Source organism: Phyllostomus hastatus, unplaced genomic scaffold (assembly GCF_019186645.2).
Source record: "Phyllostomus hastatus isolate PE091 unplaced genomic scaffold, TTU_PhHast_1.1 phas_scaffold_345, whole genome shotgun sequence".
NCBI classification, from domain to species: Eukaryota; Metazoa; Chordata; class Mammalia; order Chiroptera; family Phyllostomidae; genus Phyllostomus; species Phyllostomus hastatus.
In genome coordinates, this window is record NW_025334024.1 from 24,596,713 (window position 1) to 24,615,636 (window position 18,924).

Sequence of the window (18,924 nt, forward strand, 5' to 3'; positions counted from 1 at the left end):
GCTGCCCACCCGCATCACCGCCTCCAGAAGTGAGACGCCGCTCTCACCAAACCGAACTCAAGACTGAGCCTGGTTTAATGAGGTCTGGGACAACCTGCCACCCCAGCTTCTGGAACACAAAACTTCCAGGCAAGTTTCACAGGAGAGAGCCATGGGGATTCAGGGCCAGTCACCCCGAGACATGTGCCTGTGTGGCCTGCAGACTGTTCTGAGCGAGAGGCGACTCTGGCTGCAGCTCAGGAGAAACTCCTACCTGCCCCACTTTACATACCTGGAAGAACTTGAATTAGGGCCCTTGCCCATGAGAAGAGGTTATCGGAGATAACTTCTTTTGACCTTTCTCCAGGGCCGAACTTGCATTTGTAACACTGAAACTCATCTGTTATCATCCTATAGTGACCTTTTGAAGCCCCTCAGCCCCCCAATTTGTATGATGGCCCATTTCTAGCTCAGGATGTCTCATGGGCCTCGGTCTCTATCTCCGAGTCTCTCCTGCACATGGGAATGTGACATCTCTGTGACCTTTTGGTTCACAGGCCTGCGCTCAGTCCACTGAGCCACACCAGCCGGGGTAACTCCAGTGCTATTCCAACCAGGAAACGGGCGCACGCGCAAGTACTGGGTTGGCCAGAAAGTTCGTTTGTTTTTCTGTAAGAGGCTCTAGCAGCACTTAGTTGTCTTTAACTCCATTCGAAACAATTTTGTTAGATTGTATTGTGACAGCTGTCCTATCAGTGTGCATTAAAAAAAAACTTATCCCTGGCTGGCGTAGCTCAGTAGATTGAGCGCAGGCTGCGAACTAAAGCATCGCAGGTTCAATTCCCAGTCAGGGCACATGCCTGGGCTGCAGGCCATGGCCCCCAGCAACCGCACATTAATGTTTCTCTCTCCCTTTCTCCCTTCCTTCCCTCTATAAAAATAAAATCTTTAAAAACAAAACTTATCCAAGTTGGCGAATTTTTGTGCAGCCATGTTAATATCGAGGAAGGAAGAAAATACACAACATTCTCAGTGTTATAATGCTGGAAATGAAACCAAAGTGCAAACCGAGATTTGTGCAGTGCGTGGAGAAGGTGCAGTGCCCATCGAACGTGTCAAAGTCGTTTGCCAAGTGTCTTGGCACTACTGCCATTTTGGCCAAACAACTCTGCTGTGGGGCTGTCTCACGGGTCAGAAGATGTTCAGCAGCCCCCCTGGCCGGTGCCCACCAGAAACCAGTAGCTGGAGAGAGCCGACCTACTCAAAATATCCAGATCAATAAGGTAATTGGTGAAAATGAAAAGTGTGTCTTTTATTTTACAGAAAAGAACTAAATGGACTTTCTGGCCAACCCGATACATTCCTAGGGAATGAAAACGTCCACGGCCTCACCTCGTCACCCCTCTCCGCCGGCACCGGCACCCCTGTATAAGCCGCAGCGCCTTGGCCGCGGAGCGTCCAAGGGGCGACGGGCCCGGAATAAGCTGCCGAGAGTCGCCGCCAGGATCATTCATAGTAAAACTTTATTGAACAAAAACCCCAGCAGAGGCGTCCTCCTCTGCAAAGTTCCCCCTTGGTTTAAAGTAAAGCAGTGCATTTTAAAAAGCAGTTATACAGAAGTCTTTCCTAGAAAAGTCCTGCTAAAACATGTCTAGCAATTTCATTGATTATATAAAGTAGTACACTTAGTGTAATTTGAACATTCCAACAGGAATCAAATCGTCCCAGCAGAACCGCTTCTGCCTCTACGACGTCTACGCACAGACGCACATGCAGACACGCACATCCGGACAGGCCCTCGGGCACAAGCATGCGACACGGACGCCCCCTATGTACAACGCCTACGGAGCTACACACAGTACGAATGAAAGCTCTTCAAAATAAAGACATGAGAAGCCGTGGGCACTGTTTGGTTCAGCAATTTGTATCATGGCTTCACGTCTCTCTCTCTCTGCTTTTGCTCATCACAAAAGCACCTGGTCTTCCTGCTGACTGGTTTCCCAGTCCTGCGCCATTGCCACGTCCAGGTGGGGAAGTCTGGCTGGAGTGCAGCGACCCCGTCCGCGTGTGTCCAAGCCTCCGGCAGCCTGAGAGCAAACAGCGTCAGTTTGCTATGGCCGGCGGGCCTTCCGGGAGGAGAGAGGCAAAGAAAGTCTTGAAGACGAGCCACGCTGTGCTCATAAACGAGGGGCTGGTCTGCTGGCCGGCCGGCGCGTCCCTGTCTGGAGGGAGGTGGTTGGGGTCTTCGTGTTCAGGATCAGGCCCCTCCTACAGGTAAAGGTGAGACACAGTGAGAAAACAGGCAGGCCCATGATGAACACCAAAAGACAACAGGGCGACGGCAGAGGAGATGCCGGGCCCCTGGCGCCACCGGCGAAGCAGCCGGGCGGGCGGGACCCCAGGGAACGGTGTGCTGGCTGGCGTTTTCTCGGCACAGCCGTGCTGGTGACGTGCGCGGGGCTTTGACTGTTGCCAGCAGCAAGTATCAGAATAAATGAAGTAACCAGATCTTCAGCCATTGTTAAATAAGTCGTTAGGTTAACACCTCCTCAGTAAATACGGACATCCTTCTACTGTTGGCAATGTTGTGAGTTAAAAAACTAAAAATGGAAACCCAGCGTTCTAAAACAGACACTAGGGTGCCAACTTATATTATAAAAAAATGCTTTAGGATTATGCATTAAAGTGCCTTATAAAAACTCTACTTCTGTGTGGTGTTTTCCAGAACACCAACTCCGAGGACACGACTGTGCTCTCAGCCCTTTGCTGGGGTAACCACCCACCAGCACTCTCCGCGGTGTAGCTGACACATTGGTACAGACCACGGAAACTCCAGATTGGGAGCTTACAAATTTCATTTAAATATTCCCAAATGCAAATCGCCATATGACAAAACACTTGATAGATGCTACGACCTACTTATTGTTTTAAAAATAGTTACTGTTCTAAGAATACATGGGAAAACACCTTGAGACAGCTAGCCTCAGAGTGGTAAACCCCGGCCCTGGCCGCTGGATGGGGAGGGTTCTCGCAGCCCAGCACCTCGCGTCCTGCCAGCCAGCCCCGCCGCAGCTCCGTACCTGCAAGTTATTGTTGGGGTCCTGGCGGGCAGCTTCCTGAGGGGGACCCTCGTTCGGGAAGTTCTGGGCCGGCCTCGGTCTGAACGGAAACCAGCCGACGTGGTGCCTGCGAGGAAGCACACGGGGTCCCTCTCAGCTGGCATCACGGTGAGGCTTACACGGGGGTGTGAGGCCTCTCATCAGGTAAGGTCCCCCACACTCCCCCCCTAACCAGCGGCGCCCCAGCTGGCAGCTCCCAGCAAGGCCCATCTGCGGAGACATTCTATCCCCCATCCCCTGGACTCTCTCGCTGGCCCGCCGGGGTCTTAAAGGCGGGGCCTGTGATCATTCACCATCGTACACCCAGCACCCTGCATGGCCCGGCACACAGCCCGTGCTCAGTAAGGGCTGGAGTCACCTCGGTGAAGGGTGATTGGGACTCAGGGGGAAAAGGGGGCGAATCCTCTGCTTACAGGTACATAACCACGGTGGCTCCCATGACCATGAGGAATCTGCTCAGGGAGGAGTAGAAGTAGAGGATGCTGAGGAAAACGGAAAACGTAGCTGCTGAATAGGTCCAGTCCAACCAGTCGCGATTTATCTCATCATCTTCCTCCACGATGGGGCCGCCCTGGGCATTCATCCGTAAGTTCTGATTGGCCCCGGGATTAACCACCACTTGAGGAGCAGCGTTCTGATTGGCCGGCTGGTTTTCCGCTGGAAACTGGTTGTGAATAGGGGCCGGAGCAGGTGCGGGGACCACGGGTATCTCTTGTGCACTCGGTGAGGGAACGAAAGTCCTGGACGCAGCAGTGGCCGCTAAGCTGAAACGGAAGTGGCAGAGGCAGACACCGTTGAGAGCAAAGCCCCGTGAAGATTGTGGTTCCCATCTCCTTGTTGGCACAGGGGTCCTTTACTGGGGAGAATTATGGGTAGGCACATACAAACTTAATCTTTTCTTTCACATAGTGAAGAGCCTCTTCACTAGCAGTCATGCCTAGACACGACTTTCCTGCTTTTAGGAGCAGCAACATGGTAAGTTTTGTCTGGAATGAAGCATCCAGGTCACTAGGAGAGTATGGTGCCGTAGCAAATTAAAATTTTCTCCAAATATTAAAGACACCCCATGCTGAAAAGGAAGTGACATATTCCACGTGAAGTCACCAGACCATGAGTCAGACAGCGGCACCGCCGCGTCCACACGCAGACCGGCTGGCAGGCAGCACTCACACGCTACTCTGCCCACAGCGCCGGGCCCTGCACGAGCGGGTGAGCACCCCCTACGGTACAGGCGACACGGTGGGACCCCGTGTTGCCCCCATCCCCCACCCCCGGGCAGGGCAGCACTCACTACTGCATGTAGTACTGCCGCGCGTACATCTGCTGGAACCAGGAGAGCTGCAGCCACCCATAGGTCGTGTAGCCTGAGAAACCGGGCCCCAGGCCTTGGAATGCCAGCTGGGCAGCTTCTGGCCTAGGAAAGACGGTTTCAAAGGGCATTTTGAGTTGGTGTAGTACAGGTAGGTGGGCACTGAGTTCCAGGAACCGGGTAGCTCAAGCGCGGAAAGGGCTGGCCGACAAGCCCTCGTACGTGATCCCCAGGGGACACAGGGGCCCAGCACTGGGCTGTCGCCGGCTCCGTGCCACCGCTGGGCTGTACGAGCAAGCTGCACCTCCACGGGCTAGGTGGATCCCACCCCCGCTGACGACCTGCCGAGTCTCACTGCAGGTCTAAACCCACTGTCCGTCCTTTAGAAAGCAGTTCCAAACCCCCCTCCTCCCAATACTCACTTCCCCCGGCCTCTAGACCTGACTCTGCACGGGCGGCAGTGGTGTGTGCATGTGGCCTCGCCCGAGCGTGCTCACTGACCTCCCGTGCCCCGGACAGGCTGCTGGGCTGACCCCCAACCACCTGGCGGGGAGGGACCTCTCCCCAGCTTTGCAGAGGGGAGCCCCGAGTGCAGCTCGGGGAAGACAAGAGACTCATTCGCACAAGGTGACACTGAGCTAGGAAATAGCGGGGCTGGATTTGAGAGCTCTTTATACGGCACCAAACAAACCCATTTTTCTATCATGTGACACAGCCTTAAACCACCCAGGCCAGAGCAGAGGGGTCACCAGTGGCCTTGTGAGTTGCACACGGTAAGCTCTGCTTCACAGAACGCAAACTAAGAGAACTGCAGGAAGACCAGGAGTTGGCGAGGGGGTCACCTCTGCTGGGCAACTCATTTCTTCCTTAAACAAAGTCACGTGGCTGGGGGCTCAATAAATACTTGCCGAATGGAGTCATCAGGTTTCACTCCAGTGGCATTCACGACAGTACAGGTGACCGTCAGATACGGGCCTCCGTTCTCAAGTGGGGCAGTGGGGATAAGGGACCTGTTTTAACTCTTTCTACCCTGCCCAGTTTACATGTGGACAGTCTTCTAACCAAATTCCAGTCCCGGAGGTATTTCCTGCACCAGTTAGGTCCTGGTGCAATGCTGTCACTTAAAAAACTACAGCACACGGAAAGGAGAAGAGAGTGAAATGCTTCTGTTGGCTCTGATGATGATGGCACTGCAAGAGGTTTTCACAATGGCCCTGGCTGGTGTGGCTCAGTGGACTGGGCGCCGGCCTGCGAACCAAAGGCTGCTGGTTCGATTCCCAGTCAGGGAACATGCCTGGGTTGTGGACCAGGTCCTAGGTTGAGGGTATGTGAGAGGCAACCATACATGGATGTTTCTCTTTTCTCCCTCTCTTCCCCTCTAGAAATAAAAATTTTTTAAAAGAAAGGTTTTTACGTGACATGCCGAGTACGTAGCAGGACAACAACATGATTCCAGGGAGTAACTCTCGCAGCCTCTGGGGGTAAAAGGGCCAGGGAACAGACGGGATGAGGGTGGCAGCACCTTGGCCGTCACGGGGCCGGGCGGTGGCCGTGTGGCGGTTCTTTGTATAGTTCTCCCCACTTCTGCTGATTGAAATTTCCATGAACTAAAAAACATCCAAAAAACCGCCTCATTCTGCACACACCTGGATCTGTTAACAACCACACATCAGAAACTGAGAAAATGAGGGCAGAGGGCTTGGGGAGCCACACGGTTGCGACCCGTGGTGAACACATTATGTTTTCCTGCAGGAACGGTCAGAACAAGGTGTCCCGAGAGCTACTAGATCCCCATGTCCGCACCTTCGTCACCCCTGGCTTTTGCTCTAAAGGAGAAAGCGCTAATCGCGCTACAGAAAATGGCCTTTTTTCCTGGTACCTTGGCAGAGTATTGCTTAAAACAGTCCCCTCCCCGTTTGTCAGCCAGTGCCACGACGAGCCACCCAGCAAGGCAGCCGCACTGATCTCCCGCCCTGAGGTGGCGCACACCAAGCACAGCCGGGCAGGAGGGGAAGGCCTCTCAGTACAAGTCTCCACTTTCCGGTATGTTCCCAAGAGGCTGGGTAGCGAGAAGAGTTAAACATAGAAGACCTTTAAAGCGAAACCCTTGGTACATTTTGAAGTTTTGTGACTACGCCACGTAAACCTAACAGCCTATTCTTAAGTCGATGCAAATGATGCCCGTTCATGCGTACAAACCGGTTCCTGACCGTAACGCTCACCTGGAGACGTTCTCCCACCCAGAGGGAGGAAGGTGCCGAAGAGCCTCCCTCGCCCTTGACCCTTCGCCGGCGGCATCCCCAGGGTACTGTCCCTGATGAGGACCGGCGGGCTGCTCCGTGGATTCAGCGACCTAAGTAAAGGGACCGTGAGCGTGAGAACGAAGGGTCTGAGGCAACTCACTGAAATCGAGCTAAGAGGGTGGTTTTGCTGTCAATGGCTTATGTCCCCCCACCCTGCCCCAGACCTCTCTGATCGTGATAAGATTAAACAGATACAATGTCACGTAAAAAAAATTCTGAAATTTGTCCAGCACAATTTCAATACACATTTCAATATACATTATTTCACTCATACATTTTCCTAGATAACAATGCTGTGCTTTCATTATAACCTCCCAATGAAGTTATCATTGCTAAGAAGCTTCTTAATAATTAATGCGCCGTGTATCTTACGGCTACCTTTACTGAATCAGGAAATTGAATCCGACCAACCAGGTTTCCCAATGCAGCCCAACCAGCAAAAAGGAAAGGAAAGGACCTCTGGTGCCGAGTTCAGGAGTTTGGGAAACACAGTCGCAGTGCTGAGCTAGCACGTGCCACCACACTTACTGATACTGTGCGTCTCAGTCAGCACTGTGACACGAAATAGAAATGATTCTGTCAAATGTGTGTCTTGCCCTGGCTGGTGTGGCTCAGGGGGCTGAGCACCAGCCTGCGAACCCAAAGGTCGCTGGTTTGATTTCCAGTCGGGGCACCTGCCTGGGTTGCGGGCCAGGTGCCCGGTTGGGGGGGTGTGAGAGGCAACCAATTGGTGCTTCTCTCCCTATCTCCCTCCACTCCCCTCACTCTAAAAAATAAACACAACCTTAAACAAACAAAGTGATGTATGTCTTTAAGGATCACTTGATAGAGACTGGCCTTTCCCTGTTGAACTAAATAAATAAGCAAACACAATGAAAATTTCCAAAGAGGCTATACTTTTTTACTCTATAAAAATGAATAGTTCATTAGAACTATTCTATTCAAAGTTATGTGCTCTAGTCAATAAAACTCATTTTAGAGTGTCTCGTTAGTTCAGTGATCTGGACACACAGCCGCCGTGAGTCAAACCGTGTCGCAGCAGACAGGGTGCCTGGAACTCCACTCGCCTATCCCAGCGACAGTGGTACTGTCTGCTACTGTCGCAGTAAACCCTCACTCACGTTCTAACCCTGACTCTCGCTGGGGAAGAAACAAAACACGGCGCCAAAAAGGCCATCACACCTCCCCTGAAAGTCCCACCCCACTTCCTTCCTCCCCGTCCTGAGAGCCCGAGCGACAAGCCCCCGTGCTCACGACAAAGCAGACGCACCCTCGCGCTGGTCTCCGACGTTTTCGCAGGACCCTTCACATTGCACACCAGATGTAGGACGTGCCGGGCTTCCTGCTGAGAGCAACACGGAGGTACGTTAGGACCTGAATGCAACCTGGTGAGAACTTGAAAACGTTCCCAAGTTGGTATGCACGAGATGTACCTTTGGAAGCAGGTCCCTGAGGCACTGGTTATCCAACAGCAGCTTTCCAGAATAAATTAACCTCTGGTCCTCCGGACGCTGCCCACGGCAAGAAGGGGAAGCAGACAGAGTTAGCACGTCACCCCCACACGTTCCCAAACACAGAAGACTTTTATCCAAATAATTTAAGTGTTTTCTTCCCCAGCACCACAGGAAAACGTTTTTTCAAAGGCCCTATACAGAACTTTTATTTAGAAAGTGCTAAAGTTGACACTGGTTTCGAACGTGTAAATAAATTTAGAATGGCACATGATCCCCACTCCCCCACACCTGCAGTGACCTACCTGACTCTCAGGAAAACTGCCTTCTGCCACTAAAAACACAGACGTGAAGGGGGCTCCTACAGCACCTAACTCCAAAACTCGGGTTTGGGTTCAGAGGAAACCTGAAGCACTCCCCCCAAACCACCTACCATTGCCCCAAAATAACATGAAGCAGCTCTAGACTGAAGCCCTCGAAGGGACACCCCACAACAGCCCTGTGCGAAGTGGCACCCCTGTTGTAAAGGGGGAAAGTCTGAAACAGACCTGCCCAAGGCCACCACCTGCGAAAAGTTCAGATTCCAGCCCCTTGTCCCCATTCCAGTGATTTTAAAGCCACGGGGAATCCACACACTTTTATACAAATCTCCCTTTTGAAATTCTAATTCCTTTTAAAAACTGTGCTTAAAGACAGTGGCCTCGACTGTGGAAGTCAGGACACTGGAGATCCCCTCCTGTTGGCCTGCTGTTGCCAAGACAACCAATGATGCAAAACTTGGAATCGAACTGCTCCTGCCAAGTAGCCCAAGATTATAAAGCAAGCAGTTTAAAACAAACAAAATAATAACTGCCAATCTACCTGCATAAGCCCGGTTTTTCCCAACCGCGCTACAAAAACCAGCTGCAGAACTAAGTAGGATGCTGTGCTCGCCGCCATTGTCGCTGGTCGATTTTATCAGCCAAAGTCTCTGCACTTGACTTTGGGGTGGGCCCTGCATTACATGAAAAAGTTCTGTGCTGGAGAAGGTTTGAAAACCACAGCTGCCTGCCATTTACATTGTTTTCCCTGATAAAGGCCTAAATTGACACTGTTTTCACCCAGGCTGATTCGACAAAAAATTAAATGTTAAAGCAAACAACTATCATAAAGTAAGGCTTCTTACATTAAAAAGAAAAAAACACAAATGAGTACTCTCCTGCCACAATTTTTAAACCCAAATTTGCATATCTGGGAGACCTGTTATTGACAACTTGCAGGTCTTCAGACTTCACAGGAGTAATGCCCCTCCCCCAAGGAACGCTCTCCTCCAAAACACTGCCTTTCTCCAAATGACGCAACCTGCAACCCGGGAGGACACCTGCTTCGCCCATTTGTGTACCTAACAGCCATTCTCACAGCAACGCAGCCACCTGCTGTTTGGGTAGAACTGCAGAGTCCCCAGGTGAATGCAAATTAACAAGCAAATTTCAAAAGAACAATTCAGAAGGAAAACTCTTCCACACCTGCCATTAAACAAACCTGAAACAAATACCCTGACCCCTGAGCCACCACACACGCTGAAACTCTTTAGCTAAGATAGAACAAAGTCACAGCCCTTTGCCGCCCTGATGCCCTCTCCCGTCGGGTGGAGAATTACACTCGAGGGCAGCGGAGAACACTGCTGACACTTACATAATGTGAGAGTGGAAAGTAAATACAGGAAGGTCCAACTCACAGCCTCTGTCACGTGGGAGGGAGGGAGGGAGGGCGGTGATAAGGATGATATTGACAGATGCGTCAACCAAAACAAAGCGAGGAAGTCTCTGGAGTTGAGGCACCAAAGCCTGAAACTCAGACTCCAGGAGACTCCTTCCGCCTGCGTCCCTCCTAAAGCACTCTTTACCCGAACGAGCGCCGGCTCCTCCCCGGGACTCGGCAAAAGCTGGTCAAGTCAAGCGTGGCAGGGAGGGGCCGTGGCGGGAGGTGGGCAGGGAGAGGAAGAGCCACGTCCGGCTCCGGGTGTGGGACCTTAGGTACACACGGCCTGGGCGAGCACCATGTTTCTCTGCCCAGTGGCCTCGGGGCTGGCACCTGCGCTCTCCTCTCTGCAGCGAGACGCCAGTTGCATTCAGAAAACAACTCTCTTTTTTCCGCCGTATTTTTCTTATTCCTATCCAGTGGAGGCAATCTTAAGGAGGAACACTTAGCCAGCCGCCCTGTCGTTTTGGGGGAAACGGAGGCTTGAAGGGTGAACTGACTCGCCCAAGGTCAAAGTGCTGTTTCAGCGTCTCTGCTAAGGCTGGCCACCAGATCCAGGGGGCCAGGAAAAGGGGTCTGGGGACGTGGGGCAGGAGGGTGACAACCGTGGGGAATGGGGAAGAGGAGACAGGGGAAGGCAGCCCGTCGGGAAGGCGGGGCGATGGCGGCCTAGGACCAGGAAGTGACAGCCATAGGGCCAAGAGAGGGAACGTCTTCGGAGGTCGGGAGGGGCAGGGAGACCACAGCCCTGAACGAGGTGACCGGGTGACCACCTAAGATCGGGGGAAGGCGGGCGAAGGGCGAGGCTACAGGGAAGGGGCAGGCGGACTTGGCAACCCTAGGCGCACGCCAGGAGGCCGGGCTTAGGGAGCGCTGGCAGCGGGCGTCGGGGCCCCTCTTACCGGGCGCTCAGGGTAGACGCGGCTCAGGTGGGCCTTGAGGTGGCCCACGCTCCAGCTGCGGTCGCCGCTCAGCTCCAAATCGCGGTGGCGCTGGTTGGGGCTCTTCACCAGCAGCGTGACGGGCTCGGGCTCGACCTCCATGTCGGCTGTGCCGTGGGCTCGGCTGCACTCCGAGATGCCAGGTAGGCGGCGCCGTAGCCGCTCGCAAGCTCCGCAACGACTGTTCGCGTCTCCGGGGCGCGCGCCCCCGCCCTGCGCTCCCTTTATAGTCAACCCGCGCCGGGTCCCTGCCGCTAGACCCCTGTGTGGCTGCCGCCCGTTGGCTGAGGCAGAAGCCACTGCCCCGACGTGGCCCAATCGGAGGCCAGGTCGGTAGGCGGGGGGGCGGGCCGAGCACGTGGGCGCGGCTGATGCAACCCGCCGCGGTTGCGTCACCCAGCGTGGCGGCTGCAGCCCTAACTCCGGGTTTGGTGACCCTTTCTGGGTGTGCTGCAGTCCGCTGGACCGCTGCCTAGGTCCGGGAGCTCAGGGCGCCTTAGGCAGGGCCGTGCCCGCCGACTCCCGGTTTGGCAGCCTCTGCAAATTGTTCCCTCACAAAGCAGCACCCTGGCGTCGAGTCCCGCTTCCCCTTTGCGTTCCCCGGGAGGGACAGAGAGGGTCAGCGGGCCCTACAGCCTGACTTTGCAGGGGAGGCTGCCCCACCCCTACCCTACTTGCGAGCCCACCCAGAAGGCTGCGCCGAGGCCCATCAGAAGAGCAAGGAAGAAGCTGGGCATTTCCTGGGACTGAGGGGCTGGAGGCATCTGATCCAAAGTTGCCAGTTCATCTGTGGTCTTGGACTTGAACAGTTACACTCTCGAGCGCGAGACATCACCCTATGAATGGCAAACAGGCCACAGTCCAACCAGCACACGGAGACACTGGAAAAGGGCCCCACGTTCCAGGCTGCTCGCAGGTGCTTCCTTTAAATCGGGGCTGAGACAAGGAAGGCAGGATTCTCACTATTTTAAAAATGTGACTCCGAAGGCCTCTCTGAGGGAGGCCCTCCCTGCCTCCCTTCTGAAGCAGAAAAGGTCTTGAAAACCAAAACTGACAGTGCGCCGGCCCCATCCGTGTTCCAGTCCTGTTGGGACATCTGGTTTTTGGGGGCGTGTCAGCAGCTTGGCAGGGGTAGGACGGTAACAGGAGGAGCCTGGTCTGTTTGGTGAGTGCAGGACTGAAACTGGTGGCTTTGTTACCAGACAGCAGTTGGGGTCCCGCTGCCCACCCCCACCTCCAGTCAAAATTCCAGAGGCAAAGGTTTGGTGATAAAGGAAAGGGATTTTTTTTGAAAGATTTTATTTATTTATTTTTAGAGAGGGGAAGAGGAGAGAGAGAGAATCAATGTGTGGTTGCCTCTCACATGGCCCCCACTGGGGACCTGGCCTGCAACCCAGGCATATGCCCTGACTGGGAATCGAACCTGTGATGCTTTGGTTCACAGCCTGCGCTCAATCCACTGAGCTACGCCAGCCAGGGAGGAAAGGGATCTTTATGCAAAACCACAGCGATATGGAAGCAGCCCAAGGGTCTGTCAATAGATGAGTGAATAAAACAACTCTGGGACACTGACATCCTGGAATCCTACTTGGCCGTGAAAAAGAAGAAAATGTTACCCTTTGCGACGGTATGGATGGACCTGGAGAAGATTATGCTAACTGACAGAAGCCAGTCAGAGAAAGACACACGCCATATGATTTCACTTATATGTGGACTCTAATGAACAAACTGAACTAACAAGCAAAAGAGGGACAGACTCAGATGGAGAACAGATGACAGCTGGTGGGGGCGGGGGGTTAAGGGGTGGAGGGATTGAGCAAAAACGAAAAAGAACTCACAGACATAGACAACAGTAGGGCGATTGCGAGGTGAAGAGGGCTAGAAGGTGACTAAATGGTTGGAAAAACAATAAAGAATAAAAATATTTTTAAAAAACTTCCCAATTTTGGAATAACAGCTCTCCACATGCATTAGTCACTTCAGCCTATCAAGGCTAAACTAACTCTTTAGTTACAGCTTTAACCACTTAAGCCTATCAATTAAGGCTAAACTCTAACACCTGAGTTTTATCACGTCCCCTGTTAGTTTTAATTGTCTTATTTCTATAGGCTTAGTTTACAAACTAGAACAACCTGAGTCACAAAAGCTGCACAAAGCTGGAAGAATGGGAAGCTTCTGCCTCAGAGTCTGTTCCCTCTAGAACACCCAAAGAAGAATAACCCTGCCACCGCCCGCCAGGCCAGCCTGACCCTAGGCTGCACCTGGCGTTCCTTCCCATCCAAAATACTGTCTGTTGGGAAACGCAGGCAGCCGCGCACGACCCTCCAGGCATCCTCGAGGAGGAAGAGAGCCAGCCCTCTCTTTATTTATGTGCACTCTGGAGGCGTTCAGCTTTGAAGTCATCCCGACCTAGACTGTTGACCATTGCCCCTGTGGCCCTTCCCCACGTCTCCCCAGTGATCTGATCAGATCTCTCTGTATCAGCCTGAAGGACCAACATTTGCCATTTCACAGTACCGGGGGCTAGAAGTCTGGGATCGAGGTCCGGGGCAGGGTAGGGTCCTTCTGAGGGCTATGAGGGCGAGCCTGTTCATGCCTTTTTCCCCATTGAGGTTTGCTGGCCATCTCTGGGTCCCCGGGGGTGTTGCTGTATCACCCCACCTCTGCCTTCATGGGCACATGGCTTTCTCCCTGTGTGTGTCCCTCTGTGCATGTCCGAGTCCCAGTCTCCTCCCTTTTTATTAGGACACTGGTCAGAGTGGATTAGGGCCCACCCTAATGGCCTCATCTTTATTTTTTGCTTTAACTTTTATTACTATTTATTTTATGCTGCATTTACTCCCAGGCCTTCTTCCGTTTCTTCTGGGGTATCTTTTTCTTCTGTGCAACCTCTTCTTCTGGTTTGAGAACAATCTGCTCTTTTCCCGTGGGAGCCCCTCAGTGTGGCAGGGAGAATTCCCGCGTGGGTCCATCCGTCCGGGAGCTCTGTAAGTTTCGTGCCGCATCTCGGGAGCTTCGTGTGCCTGGATGTGGTCGATGACCGGAGAATCTATATCTAAACCCTCAAGTTCAACATTGCTCTCTGCATCTTTAAGCACGTGCAGCAAAAACTCAGCACCGACCCAGCTCCGCCATGGTAACAATGACAACGGCACATGTTGCTTCTATAAAGTGACAGCCTTCAGGTACTTGGTGGCCTTTCGAATATGCATACCCTTGACAGTCCGGGCAGTTTCATGAGTCTTCTTAAAGTGAACACGAATATTCAAACCTCTTGGTTCGCGTGATTTTGTGGGTTTTTCTGGGTCAAGTGACGAGCGAACCGTTTTCAGAGGTCACCTCTGGCCGCTTTTGGAAGAGCCTGTCTTAATCCGATCACTTCCAAATACGATCACAGGCACATGTAGTGGGGTCAGAACTTAAAACATCCCTTTGGAGGGCGAGATTCAAACCATAACAGCTGGCCTCACTGTAACACAGAACCTGGGGCTGTTTCTTTACATTAAGAAGGAGGTAGAGGCTTTGGAGATCAATTGTCCCCGTGCTCAGCTTTGTGGGACGGCGCTTTTGTCCTTGGAGAAAGCCTGGCTCCATGGGCATGGCCCCCACCTTGGTGTAACGCTCTGCTGCCAACGTGCAAAAATTCCAAGTAACTTTTGAACAAGAAGCCCCATGTTTTCCCTTTTCACCGGGTCCCACAAATTCTGTAGACTTCCATACGTCAGGGTGACAGAACATGACTGATGATGATCTGGTGGTCTTGCAGCCAGCTAGACGCTGACGGATGGGGCCAGGCCAGATAAAACAATCCAGAAGCCTTCGAGGGAGCAGCCAGGCAGGACCTGACAGGCCCACTGGGAAATTAAGTGTGGCACAGAGCCCGCGTCCGCTAGCCTGCGGCGACAAGCACCAGGGCCCCTTACGTTTCCACTCGGTATTAAGAGCGAAAGGGGTGTTTCTCCCCCTAGAGAAGAGGCACTCCACTGTCTGTATCTCCTCTGGGGTTCTGTCCCGGTGAGACAGCCTCCGGTAAAGGTCTCTGGTGGTTTTGCCTGGAGCATCTTGAGGAAAAACATGAAATTCAAGTCAATAAACGTGCCAGGAAAAGCAAGTTACACACAAGTGACTCGGTCTCAGTGACCTTACAAAAACAATGGGGACGATAAGACCGCACAAAAATACAGAAAGAAAAGACAACCCCAAAGTCCCCTACATTTCAGAAGGACTCAAGAGTACATGAAGGGGTTTTCCTGAGGGGCGGAGGAGAAGAGGGGAGCCAGAGAAAACATGAAGGAAGGGGCAGAATGAAGAGGAAGGATGAAATTTGAATAAGCACAGTGGTGGCAGTCACGGGTGAGCCCCCCAGGGGACCTGTATACAGACCCTGCTTGGGCAAATATAGCTCCGCGGGAAAGCTCATGGGGCCGGGCCGGGCGGCCTGTTTTCAGACTCAGCTTTTGCCACTTTTGAGCCATGTGACCTCCAGCAAGTTACTTGACCCCTCTGTCCCCAACTGTCTCATCTTTAACATAGGAAGGAGAAGAACGGTATCGTTTGCAGCAGGTTGTTGGGAGGCCGAAATGACAGCACGTTGTTAAAGTTCTTGGGATGCATCCAGACCCGGAGGAGGGGCTCGGGGAATGTTAACGACGACTATTTACGGAACTGCGAGTCTGGGCCGGTGGTTCTCGAACCTGACGGTGAGGCTGACTCCCCAAGGAACTCTTTTTTTTTTTTTTCAAAGTGAAGTCCCGCAACACCAAGTACTGGTGAAGATGCAGAGACACCGGAACTCTCCTCTGTGGCTGGTAGGAGTGTCAAGTGGGACACCCCTGTGGAAGTCGTCTGTCCGTCCCTCATAAAGTTAAACACACACCCACCCTAGGACAGCCGTCACTTAGAGGGATTCCCCCCAAAGAAAGGAAAGGCTTGCACGAGAATGCTGATGGCAGCTTTACCCTCCCCCCCAGCGCCCAAGGCTGGGGACTGTCCGCGTGTCAGTCAGCAGGGGGCCAGACAGGTGAACTCGAGGCACCCGTCTATCAGTGATAAACAGGAATGAACTACCGACACGTGCAGCAACGTGAATGGATTTCAAAACCGTGCTGAGCAGAACCAGACCGAAAGCACACCTGATTCCCCTCGAGTGAAACTCCGGAGTAAGCAGGACGGGCCGCGGTGACAGACGAGAGGTGGCGTGCCGAAGCCGGCTGGTCCTGGCCCCCAGAGACCACTGTGTGCTTCTCTCCCGCTCGCTGCCCTCGGTAGCGTCATGTTGGTGGCTCGAGGTTGGCCATGGTGGGGGTATGGACACCCAGAGATGAGCAAAAGCCATGAAGCAGAGGTTATACCCCCCTCCCACTTTTACCCACACCCCAGTCACTGGGCGTGAAGGAAATTCCTGGGTTGCTGAAATGCTCTGTCTCAATAGGGCATGGGTTACGTAGGCGTTTGTCAAAACAGACCAAGCTGTCCATTTAAGATTTGTGTGTTTCACAGCACATACATTAAACCTCGACTCAACGTGCAAACAAAAAGGTTGGGTGTCTGGGTCCTGCCTCAGGCCCAGCAGACAAGGCCTGATGCATCCAAGCGGGCATTGCACCCAGGGCCCGGGTTCGGAAACCACTGCTCAGGCGTGACAGTGAGCACAGGGTTTATTTTGAAATCACGGTCACGGCAAGAATTCTTGGGGCCAGCTCAGGAAAGGCCTGGAGGGGCCACCCTTGAGAATTTGGACCTTCTTTGCGGGCAACAGGTGGTTTTTGAGCAGTAGTGGGATGGGCTTGGAGTCCGTGTGGATCCGCATCTTACAGAGTCTGAATTTCACTGGACTGGACGTGGGGCCAGGAGACCGACTGCAGGAGGAGATGTAGATCAGCACTAGGATAGACCCCAAAAGGAAAAGTGGGGGGTCGTGTGGCGGGGGAGAGGCACTGCAGAAGTAAAGCAGGCGGGAAAGGGGCTTGGCGACAGAGACTGGCTCATGAAGGGAGACACTAACGGCTCACACCATGGAGCACCGACCACCAGCCAGAAGCACGGCTGCAGCTTCATGCGGCTCGATTCGTTTAACCCTCGCAGGAACCTTCCTTGTGGAGGAGAACGCTCTTACTGTTGTCATCTCACAGCTGGGGAAACCGAGGCACGGGGCACTGAAGTGCGTGCACTAGGTCCCAGAGCTAGCAACTCTAAAGTTATAATTGCTTAATTAGTTGGTACCAGGGTACGATTTGCATACAGTACAATGCATCGATCTTAAACGCGCAGTTCCCAGAGCTGTGGCAGGTGTGTTCGCACCTGTGACCCACAGCCCTGTTGAGAAAGAGATTCCCATCGGTCCAAACGCCCTCTGGTGCCCCTTACTCCTACTCACCGGGACCGCCCCTGGGCCCGTGATCGCTGACTGTTCTAGAAGGCCAGACCAGTGACATCAGACAGTACGTATTCTCTGGTGTTTCTCAGGGATCGAAATTCAAGCAGATCTGGGGAAGAAATTTAGTCCGCTGAAGGGAAACCCATATCCTTTGATGATTTCTGGAAATGTGGAAATGGAAGGGCTATAAAAAGTGTGGCGCGTGAATGTGGCAGGCCTCCACGGCAACACATCTCTGCCTCGACCCGAGCCATCTCTAGACCCGAGAGCGGGAAGGGACGAAGGCCCCGCGCCCGGTCTCACGGTGCAGCTGGGTCGGAAGGCTCTGGAAAGACCTCTGCAGGCCCAAACAGGGCAAAGGTCACCGATGATGCACGTGTCTTATTTATTTTATTTATTTACTGACAGATTTTATTTATTTACTTTTAGAGAGAGGGGAAGGGAGGGAGAAAGAGGGAGAGAAAAATATTGACGTGAGAGAGAAACATCAGTTGGTTGTCTCTCACGCCCCCCCAACTAGGGGACGACTCGCAGGTCTGGCAGCCAGTGAGTGGCTACACGAGGGTGCTACATCCAAGGCAGTACAGCATTACTCAGCCTCGTAAAGGAATGAAGCAGCGACACGTGCTACAACGTGGACGATCCCTGAAATCACGCTCAGTGAAAGGAGGCAGACTCAGAAGGCCACAGAGTGTGCAATGCTACTTCCTAGACGTGTCCAGAACAGGCAAACCCACAGAGACAGAAAGCAGACTGGCGGTTGCCAGGGGCCGGGGGTGTGACTGCTTTAACGGGTCTGGGGACGATGAAAATGGGATGGAGCGAAATAGCGGTGATGGTCGCACGCCACTGTGAATATACTACATTGCATACTTGAAAAGAGTTACATATTTTTAAAAATATGTTTAAAAACCTACTGGGTTCCTTGTGTCCTATTGAATGTTATTTCCCGGCCTTTCCTCCAATGGAGAGAGGAACCCAAATCAAATAACCACCACCGCACAACAAACTCCTTCCAAATACCCCAAAAAGGGACCCTGGACGGGGTAGGTGGGCGGTGGCTGCCTGGTTGGAGAAACTCACAGAGTGAACGCTTCACTTCGCCCGGGCCTGCAGGGGCAGCCCACTGCAGGTCTAGGACGCTCCCCGGCTGCTTGGGTGTGGCCCCGGGGCAAACACGACCCTGCTCTCCGGGCCTGCATCCCGGGCAAGGTCATGGCTGGACGCTGAGGCCCAGGGAAGCTCAGAAGCCCACATTTCCCGTCCCGTCCTAGCTACCTGCACCCCCTTTCCTGATTGCAGCCCAGCATTTTACTCTAAAGAGAAAAAAAATAACTCATTCGGTTTAAGATTCGTAGCATCTGTTCATGAACACAGACTCTTCCCTGTACCGTAAGGGGAATTTTGATTGCGTGTTAGTTTCTTTTCTTTCTTCCCTAGCAAAACCCCCAGCGTCCCCGAGGTGGTTTCTGACTAGACCTAGCACTCAGGCAAAGGGGCAGAAGACTGCAGGAATCATTCGCAGGAACAGCCTTGCCAGTGGTGGGACTTCAATCTCCCCCATGACATTAATTCTGCCTGCTCAGCCCCCCTGCTCAACTCCGGGGGAGTTTTCCTCTCCCCCAGAGCACTCCTCTGCCCCCTCCAACCCTCCCATCTCCACCCTGGCCCGGCCAGCCTTTCCCACGCCAGGCTACCCCGATGCC

General features: G+C 53.2%; 1 protein-coding gene across 2 annotated transcripts; it reads right to left on the bottom strand.

Moving 5' to 3' along the window:
• Positions 1 to 1,480: 1,480 nt before the first annotated feature.
• On the bottom strand, positions 1,481 to 11,061 carry HERPUD1 (homocysteine inducible ER protein with ubiquitin like domain 1). Of its 2 annotated transcripts, none has more exons than XM_045818617.1 (8): positions 10,804 to 11,061; positions 8,144 to 8,221; positions 7,981 to 8,052; positions 6,630 to 6,760; positions 4,390 to 4,512; positions 3,512 to 3,862; positions 3,060 to 3,165; positions 1,481 to 2,247 (listed from the first exon to the last, which is right to left on the bottom strand). In XM_045818617.1, the coding sequence occupies exons 1-8, from the start codon at positions 10,942 to 10,944 to the stop codon at positions 2,083 to 2,085; spliced, it is 1,167 nt and encodes a 388-aa protein (XP_045674573.1). In that variant the 5' UTR covers positions 10,945 to 11,061; the 3' UTR covers positions 1,481 to 2,082. The 2 variants fall into 2 exon arrangements, with proteins under 2 accessions (XP_045674573.1, XP_045674572.1); XM_045818616.1 differs by having other exon boundaries at positions 7,981 to 8,055; positions 10,804 to 11,060.
• Between the last annotated feature and the right edge of the window lie 7,863 nt (positions 11,062 to 18,924).